This window comes from Salmo salar, chromosome ssa17 (assembly GCF_905237065.1).
Source record: "Salmo salar chromosome ssa17, Ssal_v3.1, whole genome shotgun sequence".
Classification (NCBI taxonomy): domain Eukaryota; kingdom Metazoa; phylum Chordata; class Actinopteri; order Salmoniformes; family Salmonidae; genus Salmo; species Salmo salar.
Genome location: NC_059458.1, coordinates 60,245,153 through 60,259,205, shown reverse-complemented (window position 1 = coordinate 60,259,205; position 14,053 = coordinate 60,245,153). Strand labels below are relative to the sequence as shown.

The 14,053-nt window shown below is 45.2% G+C and overlaps 1 protein-coding gene across 1 annotated transcript in view; it reads right to left on the bottom strand.

The window, feature by feature from the left end:
- Nucleotides 1-8,173: 8,173 nt before the first annotated feature.
- s41a2 (Solute carrier family 41 member 2) overlaps nucleotides 8,174-14,053 on the bottom strand; it is a 33,066-nt gene continuing 27,186 nt past the window's right edge. Inside the window, 1 exon segment of the mRNA NM_001173587.1 lies at nucleotides 8,174-9,728. Coding sequence (NP_001167058.1) covers nucleotides 9,543-9,728 — 186 coding nt within the window. The 3' untranslated portion in view covers nucleotides 8,174-9,542.

Sequence of the window (14,053 nt, the reverse complement as noted above, 5' to 3'; positions counted from 1 at the left end):
CGTTTTAGATCCTCCCTAGGTTAATGTTCTAGATCCTCCCTAGGTTAATGTTTTAGATCCTCCCTAGGTTAATGTTTTAGATCCTCCCTAGGTTAATGTTCTAGATCCTCTCTAGGTTAATGTTCTAGATCCTCTCTAGGTTAATGTTCTAGATCCTCCCTAGGTTAATGTTCTAGATCCACTCTAGGTTAATGTTCTAGATCCTCTCTAGATTAATGTCCTAGATCCTCCCTAGGTTAAGGTTCTAGATCCTCCCTAGGTTAATGTTCTAGATCCTCTCTAGGTTAATGTTTTAGATCCTCCCTAGGTTAATGTTCTAGATCCTCTCTAGGTTAATGTTCTAGATCCTCCCTAGGTTAATGTTCTAGATCATCTCTAGGTTAATGTCCTAGATCCTCTCTAGATTAATGTCCTAGATCCTCCCTAGGTTAAGGTTCTAGATCCTCCCCAGGTTAATGTTCTAGATCCTCTCTAGGTTAATGTTGTAGATCATCTCTAGGTTAAGGTTCTAGATCATCTCTAGGTTAAGGTTCTAGATCCTCTCTAGGTTAATGTTCTAGATCCTCTCTAGGTTAATGTTCTAGATCCTCTCTAGGTTAATGTTCTAGATCCTCTCTAGGTTAATGTTCTAGATCCTCCCTAGGTTAAGGTTCTAGATCCTGCCTAGGTTAATGTTCTAGATCCTCTCTAGGTTAATGTTCTAGATCCTCTCTAGGTTATTTACATTTACATTTAAGTCATTTAGCAGACGCTCTTATCCAGAGCGACTTACAAAATGGTGCATTCACCTTATGATATCCAGTGGAACAACCACTTTACAATAGTGCATCTAAATCTTTTAAGGGGGGGGGTTAGAAGGATTACTTTATCCTATCCTAGGTATTCCTTAAAGAGGTGGGGTTTCAGGTGTCTCCGGAAGGTGGTGATTGACTCCGCTGTCCTGGCGTCGTGAGGGAGCTTGTTCCACCATTGGGGTGCCAGAGCAGCGAACAGTTTTGACTGGGCTGAGCGGGAACTGTGCTTCCTCAGAGGTAGGGAGGCGAGCAGGCCAGAGGTGGATGAACGCAGTGCCCTTGTTTGGGTGTAGGGCCTGATCAGAGCCTGAAGGTATGGAGGTGCCGTTCCCTTCACAGCTCCGTAGGCAATCACCATGGTCTTGTAGCGGATGCGAGCTTCAACTGAAAGCCAGTGGAGAGAGCGGAGGAGCGGGGTGACGTGAGAGAACTTGGGAAGGTTGAACACCAGACGGGCTGCGGCGTTCTGGATGAGTTGTAGGGGTTTAATGGCACAGGCAGGGAGCCCAGCCAACAGCGAGGTGCAGTAATCCAGACCGCGGGGGATGACAAGTGCCTGGATTAGGACCTGCGCCGCTTCCTGTGTGAGGCAGGGTCGTACTCTGCGAATGTTGTAGAGCATGAACCTACAGGATCGGGTCACCGCCTTGATGTTAGTGGAGAACGACAGGGTGTTGTCCAGGATCACGCCAAGGTTCTTAGCACTCTGGGAGGAGGACACAAGGGAGTTGTCAACCGTGATGGCGAGATCATGGAAGGGGCAGTCCTTCCCCGGGAGGAAGAGCAGCTCCGTCTTGCCGAGGTTCAGCTTGAGCTGGTGATCCGTCATCCACACTGATATGTCTGACAGACATGCAGAGATGCGATTCACCGCCTGGTTATCAGAAGGGGGAAAGGAGAAGATTAATTGTGTGTTGTCTGCATAGCAATGATAGGAGAGACCATGTGAGGATATGACAGAGCCAAGTGACTTGGTGTATAGCGAGAATAGGAGAGGGCCTAGAACAGAGCCCTGGGGGACACCAGTGGTGAGAGCGCATGGTGCGGAGACAGATTCTCGCCACGCCACCTGGTAGGAGCGACCTGTCAGGTAGGACGCAATCCAAGCGTGGGCCGCGCCGGAGATGCCCAACTCGGAGAGGGTGGAGAGGAGGATCTGATGGTTCACAGTATCAAAGGCAGCAGATAGGTCTAGAAGGATGAGAGCAGAGGAGAGAGAGTTAGCTTTAGCAGTGCGGAGAGCCTCCGTGACACAGAGAAGAGCAGTCTCAGTTGAATGCCCAGTCTTGAAACCTGACTGATTAGGATCAAGAAGGTCATTCTGAGAGAGATAGCAGGAGAGCTGGCCAAGGACGGCACGTTCAAGAGTTTTGGAGAGAAATGAAAGAAGGGATACTGGTCTGTAGTTGTTGACATCGGAGGGATCGAGTGTAGGTTTTTTTCAGAAGGGGTGCAACTCTCGCTCTCTTGAAGACGGAAGGGACGTAGCCAGCGGTCAAGGATGAGTTGATGAGCGAGGTGAGGAAGGGGAGAAGGTCTCCGGAAATGGTCTGGAGAAGAGAGGAGGGGATAGGTTCAAGTGGGCAGGTTGTTGGGCGGCCGGCCGTCACAAGACGCGAGATTTCATCTGGAGAGAGAGGGGAGAAAGAGGTCAAAGCACAGGGTAGGGCAGTGTGAGCAGGACCAGCGGTGTCGTTTGACTTAGCAAACGAGGATCGGATATCGTCAACCTTCTTTTCAAAATGGTTGACGAAGTCATCCGCAGAGAGGGAGGAGGGGGGCGGGGGAGGAGGATTCAGGAGGGAGGAGAAGGTAGCAAAGAGCTTCCTAGGGTTAGAGGCAGATGCTTGGAATTTAGAGTGGTAGAAAGTGGCTTTAGCAGCAGAGACAGAAGAGGAGAATGTAGAGAGGAGTTAGTGAAAGGATGCCAGGTTCGCAGGGAGGCGAGTTTTCCTCCATTTCCGCTCGGCTGCCCGGAGCCTTGTTCTGTGAGCTCGTAGTGAGTCGTCGAGCCACGGAGCAGGAGGGGAGGACCGAGCCGGCCTGGAGGATAGGGGACAGAGAAAATCAAAGGATGCAGAAAGGGAGGAGAGGAGGGTTGAGGAGGCAGAATCAGGAGATAGGTTGGAGAAGGTTTGAGCAGAGGGAAGAGATGATAGGATGGAAGAGGAGAGAGTAGCGGGAGAGAGAGAGCGAAGGTTGGGACGGCGCAATACCATCCGAGTAGGGGCAGAGTGAGAAGTGTTGGATGAGAGCAAGAGGGAAAAGGATACAAGGTAGTGGTCGGAGATTTGGAGGGGAGTTGCAATGAGATTAGTGGAAGAACAGCATCTAGTAAAGATGAGGTCAAGCGTATTGCCTGCCTTGTGAGTAGGGGGGGAAGGTGAGAGGGTGAGGTCAAAAGAGGAGAGGAGTGGAAAGAAGGAGGCAGAGAGGAATGAGTCAAAGGTAGACGTGGGGAGGTTAAAGTCACCCAGAACTGTGAGAGGTGAGCCATCCTCAGGAAAGGAACTTATCAAGGCGTCAAGCTCATTGATGAACTCTCCAAGGGAACCTGGAGGGCGATAAATGATAAGGATGTTAAGCTTGAAAGGGCTGGTAACTGTGACAGCATGGAATTCAAATGAGGAGATAGACAGATGGTTCAGGGGAGAAAGAGAGAATGTCCACTTGGGAGAGATGAGGATTCCAGTGTCACCACCCCGCTGGCTCGATGCTCTAGGGGTATGCGAGAACACGTGGGCAGGCGAGGAGAGAGCAGTAGGAGTAGCAGTGTTATCTGTGGTAATCCATGTTTCCGTCAGTGCCAGGAAGTCGAGGGACTGGAGGGTAGCATAGGCTGAGATGAACTCAGCCTTGTTGGCTGCAGACCGGCAGTTCCAGAGGCTGCCGGAGACCTAGAACTCCACGTGGGTCGTGCGCGCTGGGACCACCAGGTTAGAGTGGCAGCGGCCACGCGGTGTGAAGCGTTTGTATGGCCTGTGCAGAGAGGAGAGAACAGGGATAGACAGACACATAGTTGACAAGCTACAGAAGTGTTGTTTCTTGTATTATTGTCTCCTGTGTCTTTAGAGAACTGTTTCACTTTGATATCCTTTTTCTTCTGTCCTGATTTTCTCTTTCTTTTCTTCTGTTAACTAGATATTCTTTGTTGTTCTTCGTTAGCTAGCTAGCTTCTTCCAAAAGAGTCCCTAGCAACTGCTTAGCAACTGGTAAACAATTCAGCTTGCTAAGATAACTACAATTTTATGAAAAATAGTTATTTTTCAAAAGCCTATCTTCTTTGTTTGTTGCTTGTTTTTTCTCCTATTCAGTCTTGCAGTTTTCTTTTGCTTTTTTCCGATGTACTTCACTCTAAAAACCATGTAAATTTCAATATTTGTAGGAGCTCATTTTTCAGCTGCTGCTGCTCAAATTGGAGTTCCGGAACAAGAGAGGTTATCCTCCCTAGGTTAGAGTTCTAGATCCTCCCTAGGTTAAGGTTCTAGATCCTCCCTAGGTTAAGGTTCTAGATCCTCCCTAGGTTATCCTCCCTAGGTTAGAGTTCTAGATCCTCCCTAGGTTAAGGTTATAGATCCTCCCTAGGTTAAGGTTCTAGATCCTCCCTAGGTTATCCTCTCTAGGTTAGGGTTCTAGATCCTCCCTAGGTTAATGTTCTAGATCCTCTCTAGGTTAATGTTATAGATCCTCTCTAGGTTAATGTTCTAGATCCTCCCTAGGTTAAGGTTCTAGATCCTCCCTAGGTTAAGGTTCTAGAACCTCCCTAGGTTAAGGTTCTAGATCCTCTCTAGATTAATGTCCTATATCCTCCCTAGGTTATCCTCCCTAGGTTAGAGTTCTAGATCCTCCCTAGGTTAAGGTTCTAGATCCTCCCTAGGTTATCCTCCCTAGGTTAATGTTCTAGATCCTCTCTAGGTTAATGTTCTAGATCCTCTCTAGGTTAATGTTCTAGATCCTCCCTAGGTTAAGGTTCTAGATCCTCCCTAGGTTAAGGTTCTAGATCATCTCTAGGTTAAGGTTCTAGATCCTCTCTAGGTTAATGTTCTAGATCCTCTCTAGGTTAATGTTCTAGATCCTCTCTAGGTTAATGTTCTAGATCCTCCCTAGGTTAAGGTTCTAGATCCTCTCTAGGTTAATGTTCTAGATCCTCTCTAGGTTATCCTCCCTAGGTTAGAGTTCTAGATCCTCCCTAGGTTAAGGTTCTAGATCCTCCCTAGGTTAAGGTTCTAGATCCTCCCTAGGTTATCCTCTCTAGGTTAGGGTTCTAGATCCTCCCTAGGTTAATGTTCTAGATCCTCTCTAGGTTAATGTTATAGATCCTCTCTAGGTTAATGTTCAAGATCCTCTCTAGGTTAATGTTCTAGATCCTCCCTAGGTTAAGGTTCTAGATCCTCCCTAGGTTAAGGTTCTAGATCCTCCCTAGGTTAAGGTTCTAGATCCTCTCTAGGTTAATGTTCTAGATCCTCTCTAGATTAATGTCCTATATCCTCCCTAGGTTATCCTCCCTAGGTTAGAGTTCTAGATCCTCCCTAGGTTAAGGTTCTAGATCCTCCCTAGGTTAAGGTTCTAGATCCTCCCTAGGTTATCCTCCCTAGGTTAATGTTCTAGATTCTCTCTAGGTTAAGGTTCTAGATCCTCCCTAGGTTAAGGTTCTAGATCCTCCCTAGGTTAAGGTTCTAGATCCTCTCTAGGTTAATGTTCTAGATCCTCTCTAGGTTAATGTTCTAGATCCTCTCTAGATTAATGTCCTAGATCCTCCCTAGGTTATCCTCCCTAGGTTAGGGTTCTAGATCCTCCCTGGGTTAATGTTCTAGATCCTCTCTAGGTTAATGTTCTAGATCCTCTCTAGGTTAATGTTCAAGATCATTTCTATCTCTGATCTTTCCCAGGAGAGGGTTAAGGACTACTGCTCAAGCTCATCTTTGATGTCCAGAACAAGATACCTTTATTTTTACCATGCAACTCTATTTGCAAGGCGTCAGAATATAGAGATACTATAATGTATAATGTATAAAACTATTTCACCACTGTCAGACTGAGTCCATATGCTGTTATTCAAATGATTCTCTCTTTCAAACTCTATAGTCATGGCCAAAAGTTTTGAGAATGACAAAAATTAATTTTCAAAGTTTGCTGCCTCAGCGTCTTTTTTGTCAGATGTTACTATGGAATACTGAAGTATAATTACAAGCATTTCATAAGTGTCAAAGGCTTTTATTGACAATTACATGAAGTTGATGCAAAGAGTCAATATGTGCAGTGTTGACCCTTCTTTTTCAAGACCTCTGCAATCCACCCTGGCATGCTGTCCTATAACTTCTGGGCCACATCCTGACTGATGGTAGCCCATTCTTGCATAATCAATGCTTGGAGTTTGTCAGAATTTGTGGGTTTTTGTTTGTCCACCCGCCTCTTGAGGATTGACCACAAGTTCTCAATGGGATTAAGGTCTGGGCAGTTTCATTGCTATGGACCCAAAATATCGATGTTTTGTTCCCCAAGCCACTTAGGTATCACTTTTTCCTTATGGCAAGGTGCTCCATCATGCTGGAAAAGGCATTGTTCGTCAAACTGTTCCTGGATGGTTGGTAGAAGTTGCTCTCGGAGGATGTGTTGGTACCATTCTTTATTCATGGCTGTGTTTAGGCAAAATTGGGAGTGAGCACACTCCCTTGGCTGAGAAGCAACCCCACACATGAATGATCTCAGGATGCTTTACTGTTGGCATGACACAGGACTGATGGTAGCGCTCACCTCATCTTCTCACAAGCTTTTTCCGGATGCCCCAATCAATCGGAAGGGGGATTCATCAGAGAAAATGACTTTACCCCAGTCCTCAGCAGTCCAATCCCTGTACCTTTTGCAGAATATCAGTCTGTCCCTGGTGTTTTTCCTGGAGAGAAGTGGCTTCTTTGCTGCCCTTCTTGACACCAGGCCATCCTCCAAAAGTCTTCGCCTCACTGTGCGTGCAGATGCACTCACACCTGCCTGCTGCCATTCCTGAGCAAGCTCTGTACTGGTGGTGCCCCGATCCCGCAGCTGAATCAACTTTAGGAGACGGTCCTGGCGCTTGCTGGACTTTCTTGGGCGCCCTGAAGCCTTCTTCACAACAATTGAACCACTCTCGAAGTTCTTGATGATCCGATAAATGGTTGATTTAGGTGAAATCTTTGCCTGTGAAGCCCTTTTTGTGCAAAGCAATGATGACGGCACATGTTTCCTTGCAGATAACCATGTTTGACAGAGGAAGAACAATGATTCCAAGCACCACCCTCCTTTTGAAGCTTCCAGTCTGTTATTTGAACTCAATCAGCATGACAGAGTGATCTCCAGCCTTGTCCTCGTCAACACTCACACCTGTGTTAACGAGAGAATCACTGACATGTCAGCTGGTCCTTTGTGGCAGGGCTGAAATGCAGTGAAAATGTTTTTTGAGGATTCAGTTCATTTGCATGGCAAAGAGGGACTTTGCAATTAATTGCAATTCATCTGATCACTCTTCATAACATTCTGGAGTATATGCAAATTGCCATCATACAAACTGAGGCAGCAGACTTTGTGAAAATTAATATTTGTGTCATTCTCAAAACTTTTGGCCACGACTGTATACTCTGTGCCAAGTAAAACTTCAGCAATTACAGTAAACCCTTCTTCACACTTCCAATGAATTCCATAATCATAAACTGACACCTTTCAAACGAATCGCCTAACATGTATAACACCTCCACAGAGACAGATCAGCCTGGAGGTGACATAGCCAAGATATCCTAACTTCACACACCAGTTGATAAGACATGACATTGTTCTATAATTACCCACCCAAAGGAGCATGTAATGTTAACATGTCTCTGTGGGTGCTGTCCCCACCTCGCAGGTCTCTCACATCTGAAAGAGAGAGCTCTGAGAAAGAATGGTTAGAGAGAGAGTAAGGGAATGAGAGAAGTAGTGAGGGAATGAAATACATCATAAGAAGGAAGCAGTGACAGGAAGAGGGAAGAAAGACAGGAGTGTGTGTGTGTGTGTGTGTTCACGTGTTCATCGAGTGGAGTGCATGAAAGGTGAAATACCACACTGGTGTTACCATGGAGACTGGAGGAGATAGAGACAGTGATTGTCCAGTGATGTCCTGAGGGCATCCAAAGAGCACACAATACATTTCTACCACAGTGTAACACATCAATCATAATATTGCTACACTGCAGAGAGTGTCAGTATACACGGATGTGTCTGAATCGGAGCTGATCTTGTCCTTCCCTGTCCACAGGCATTTCCTCCTAAACCTCTTTAGACAAGAGCTTTGACTGAACAATCACTAATACTACAACATCCAATTAACCTCTCTGAGGGACCGGCAAATCTTCACTCAGGATAATCACGCATTTGAAGGCAGGTTATTTATTAAACATTTATGAGTCACAAAATGGTAATTCATCATCCGTTTCCGAGAACAGATTGCGAATATGAAAACAACAAACCCTTTTAATAGCACATTATTTGAGCTTAGAAAACAACAACAGCTCCAACAGAAAACTAAAGGAATATGTCATCAGAAAGAATAACTTCTCATCACCCTGTGAATCTCCGCAGGCACATTTCATTGGAATATCAACGGCAGAGAGCCACCGTAGTGAACATACGTACGTGTAAACAGAGTGCGTGGCGTGGAAACGTCCACGGTCAAAACCACATGATCGTGCGGGACCTGACTGCAAAACGCCACAATAGTACCTACTCTGTGTGACTGGACCCCCATTATAGATAGATAGAGAGAGAGAGAGGAGAGAGAGAGAGAGAGAGAGGAGAGAGAGCAAAGAATCAAGTCCCTCGAGAGGTATAAAAATAGCAGGTATCCAATACATTCCTTTGAGTACCGTTAACTGTCACGATCAGGCTGCTGTCCCCAATTCTATTTGTCCTTCCTTGTGATCATGCAAAACAAAGCTAAAGGTACAGATGGCCACATGAAACCCCACACAGATAAACAACTGAGGTTCAATCTGTGACTGACCTTAATGAGAGACTTTATGAAGTGCATCCACAGAGAGTGAGATGCATATCGTCTGGGCTGAGAGTAGACTCAGTGCTCTAGTATAGACTGTATAAAGCTTGGGACCAGGGGAAGGCAATACTAGTCTGTAACAACATAGTGTTCAGGCTTTTGTTCCATCCCAGCTCTAAAACACCTGATCCAGTGACTAACCCTGCAAACCCTGGCCCCAGCTGTCCAGGGCCAGAGCTGTGTACCTCCTGTAACCTGGCCTTTCTCCACCCTGTCTGACCATGTATCTCCCCTCTGTCAGGACTAAACACTGCAGCCCGTTGATCTCACTAACTGAAGGCTTCCAGCTAAATTTGCAGTGTCCACCGGATATAAGCGACTTGTTGCAACAAAACAACAACGGTCAAATCTCTTAATAAATTGCACTGTAAGAAGCATATGATTTTTAGAATGCAGTGTCATTGGTTGAATGGAAAAAAGGAACCAGATGCATAGAAATGTCTTTCCAAATAATATTCTTTTTTTTTCTTCCAAATGAACATCTGTAGCTCCTCATTGGCTCAATTAGCATATTGTTAAGTGCTACTCTGCACAATAGAAGGGGCAGAGGATTGTTCCAGCAACCAATAGCTGAGCGAGGCAAACTGCCTCAACGGCAACAACCCCACAAGGCATAAGAGAAGGGGGAGGGGGTTTGGGTCGGGGTAGAGGCATGGATGTGACCCCTCCGCCAGGGATCAGGGGTCATCTCAGTCACCCACATCACTGTCCTGGTCGCCGATGTACCACAGGAATTGGAAGCTGAGGGCCAGTAGGGCGGTGCCCAGGAGGTCGCCCAGGGCGGTCAGGTAGGGGATGGAGAAACTGTCTGGGTCTTTACCACTACACCACATAGAGTACACCATCCAGTCTGCTATACACAGCAACAGGAACACCTGAGAGACACAAACAGAGAGAGAGAGAGTTTAATATACAGAATGACTTTACATAATGTAAATCTGTACAAGAGAAACCAGTAATAATAAAGGGAGGGAGAGGGAATGAGAGAGCGCTGATAGGTCTTTAAGCAAACTAACTTTAAGCTATCACACAGCAACACAATTACCATCACACGTGTAAATCAATGTAAGCTATTCCTGATTGTAAGACATCACACCCCCAATATAAACAGATGCACACATGATTCACAAAGCATAGAGGCGTCCCACCGAGAAGTTGAAGCGAGGGAGAGAAATTGCCAAAAAGCCACATTACACACCTCTTTACAGACATTTTCTAAGAAACACCATGGAAACAAAGAAAACTGAGCCTAGGAAAAAGAGAGAGAGAGAGAGAGAGAGAGAGAGAGAGAGAGAGAGAGAGAAAAGCGAGAGCATGGAGATGAGCGCTGGGCCATTGTGTTTCAGAGAAAAGAAACAGTCTGCCAGTGTATGGTGTTAAACCTGTTTCACTGTCCAACAAACAAAGAGCTTGAAACGCTGCCCACTGCAATTAGCCCGACCAGAGACAGAGCGGCAGTATGACAGCTATACTATAGGAAATACAACTAAGCATTCGACTGATAACCATGTGTAAAGGAAAACAAGGAGAAATCTAATGTTACCGGCAGCAAATACATTATAGGGAAATGGATCATTTCAAATACCAAAATCACAAGAAGCATATGCCAACCATGTCTTGGGATAAAGAGGGAATTATTTGTAACGGTGTGTCTGAATTCCTCGGTCCATCTAGGATTCTAAGAATGATGCCTTTGAAATGTCTGTCTCTATGCAGAACGCGTTAAGTATGGAAACCCCCAAGGGTCACACGACAAAGTGTATTTGCCTCGTCACACAGTGTGTAGCGTGAAAAGTAGGTAGCCTGAAATAACACTGACTTTACTCCTTGTGACAGAGCAGTGAATCAAACACTTCCTCTTTCTATTAAGGCCCTCTCTCCTTGTCTCGGCCTTTCAAGTTCAATCTTATTTCCCCTCTGTCCTTTTATTGAGTGTCACTGTCCACCAAATACCCCTTCGACACACCCACACGACACAGACAATCAACAGAAGAGTTTAAAAACTCTCCCCAAATCCAAATTGCATTGTCTAAATATGTTTTAGGAGACAATCAACAGACAGGCAAGCAGAGAGAACGAAGTCCAACCTCCCCTTCCACCATAACAGTATTAACTAGAGCGGTCTAATCAATGTAGAGAAGAGAGCAGAGGAGACGACTCTCCAGAATGGAACCAGACACCGTTTCATGTCCTGCGGCTGGATGAGATCCTGCATCAGCCCATTGTCTCCATCTTTCTAATGAAAAAGATTTACACAGGAAATGCTTTGAATGCATTTGGTCTAAAGCGAGTGTCTTTAAATGAGTTTGTTTTCAAGTGTGTGCTTTGAATATATTTGCTTGGAAAACTGATGTGAAATGCCAGAATAATTAATAAGCAACAACAGAAACATACCTATCTAATACCTCTTTCTCCCTGCCATCCCTTTTCACACGAGCCAAATTGTGGCTAGACAGTACTTTGTCCTTCTCAGAGCATATGACCAGGTTGCAGGCTAAGGTTACATCTTGGTTTTCTGTATCGTAGTCGCTCCCCCTTCACCCCATATGACAAACTAACCCTGATTCAGATGACCATCCTGCCCATGCTAGATTACGGAGACATAGTATACAGATCGGCCAGTAACGGTGCTCGAGTGGCTAGATGTTCTTTACCATTCGGCCATCAGATTTGCCACAAATGCTCCTTATAGGACACATCACTGCTCTCTATACTCCTCTGTTAACTGGCCATCTCTACATACCCAACGCAAGATCCACTGCTTGATGCTCATTTATAAAACCCTCTTAGGCCTCACTCCCCCTATCTAAGATACCTTCTGCAACCCTCATCCTCTACATACAACACCTGATTTTCCAGTCACATTCTGTTAAAGGTCCTCAAAGCTAACATCCCTGGGACGCTCCTCTTTTCAGTTCGCTGCAGCTAGCGACTGGAACGATCTGCAAAACACTTAAACTGGATAGTTTTGACCACTCAGACATTTGTAGCTGTTTTGTGTGATGTGCTTGGTCTCGGCCTTTTCTGTACTTTGTGCTGTTGTCTGCCCTTAAGGTTTGTGCCAAGTTGTGTTGTTGCCATAGGTCTCCCTTCAAGTGTCTTCCATCTGTGTTGTCTGTCTTGTCTTACTTTTTATTTTAATCCCTGCCCCACAGGAGGCCTCTTGCCGGGCCGTCATTGTAAATAAGACTTTGTTCTTAATAGACCGGCCTGGTAAAATTAGCAGCACTTCTGGTACAGAACTTTCCCCGATTAGGACATGGTATGAAATGAGGAGATGGGTCCACAGAAATAGATTCTGACTCAAATTTATTTCACCTTTATTTAACTAGGCAAGTCAGTTAAGAACAAATTCTTATTTACAATGACGGTCTACCCCACCGCCCTATGGGACTCCCAATCACGGCCGGATGTGATACAGCCTGGATTCGAACCAAGGACTGTAGTGACGACTCTTGCACTGAGATGCAGTGACTTAGACCGCTGCGCCACTCGGGAGCCCCCCCAACAGGTCTCTCAGTAAGACAATGGTGAAGGTCATGATGCTCCTCTGTCCCATCTCAATTACACACTAACATTTGAAATGACGTGTTTAGCTTGTGTTGTGGAAATTACCACCAGGGACACCTGAAGTCAATCTTAAATGAATCATTCTTTATTAAATCAGCTGAGAGGTTCCAACAAACTTAATGCACCAAGTAGTACACGTCTGTCAGGAGCTCTGCCGGGGCAGTCCCGTTAGACCCCTTCCCCTTTTCCACATTACAGCCTTATTCTAAAATTGATTAAATATTATATTTTTTTGCATGCAAAATGTACACACAATACCCCATCAAAGACTAATCTAAAAACTGGTGTTTGGAAATGTTTGCAAATTTATTACAAATAAAACTGAAAAACCTTTACATAAGTATTCAGACCCTTTGCAATGAGACTCGAAATTGAGCTCAGGTGCACCCTGTTTTCATTGATCATCCTTGAGATGTTTCTACAATTTGATTGGAGTCCACCTGTGGTAAATTTAATTGATTGGACATGATTTGGAAAGGCACACACCTGTCTGTATAAGGTCCCACAGTTGACAGTGAATGTCAGAGAATACAAACCAAGCCATGAGGTCGAAGTAATTGTCCGTGGAACTCAGACACAGGATTGTGTCGAGGCACAGTTCTGGGGAAGGGTACCAAAAAATGTCTGCAGCATTGAAGGTCCCCCAAGAACACAATGCCCTCCATCATTCTTATATCAAAGAAATTTGGATCCACCTAGATCAGCATCATGCTGTAGGGATATTTTTCAGCAGCAGGGACTGGAAGAAAAGTCAGGATCGAGGGAAAGATGAACAGAGAAAAGTACAGAGAGATCCTTGATGAAAACCTGCTCCAGAGCACTCAGGACCTCAGAAGGGGAACCATCGCCCCAGTCTAACAGGACAACTACCCTAAGCACACAGCCAAGACAACGCAGGAGTGGCTTCGGGACAAGTCTCTAAATGTCCTTGAGGGACCCAGCCAGAGCCCCAGACTTGAACCCAATCGAACATCTCTGAAGAGACCTGAAAATAGCTGTGCAGCGACGCTCCCCATCCAACCCGGTAGAGCTTGAGGATCTGCAGAGAATGGGAGAAACTCCCCAAATACAGGCGTGCCAAGCTTGTAGCGTCATACCCAAGAAGACTCAAGGCTGTAATCACTGCCAAAGGTGCTTCAACAAAGTACTGAGTAAAGGGTCTAAATACTTATGCAAATGTAATATTTCATTTAATTTTTTTATACATTTGCAAACATTTCTAAAAACCTGTTTTTGCTTTGTCATTATGGGATATTGTGTGTAGATTGATGAGGAAACAAAATCAAGGGGTCTGAATACTTACCGAATGCACTGTATATTTGCATGATTTAGCTTATTAGTTATTCATAATTAACCTTTGGTTCCAGCATGTGTCTGGTAACGTCTCCTATCTTAACTTATAGAACATATTCTGAGTGTTCTGCCAAAAGGTCTGAGGAGGGGGTCATGACCGTCTCTCCCTCATTTCTACCCAGCACATACAGGAACCAATGATTGTATGAGACAAGATGTACAATTCAAGGCTCTGTTCAGAGAACAAAATGTTCCTTCACACTAGCTATCTACTTCGATCTAACTAATTGTGGAAGACATTGATGATCCTGGATGGGCCTCTCTGTACTGTCCGTGT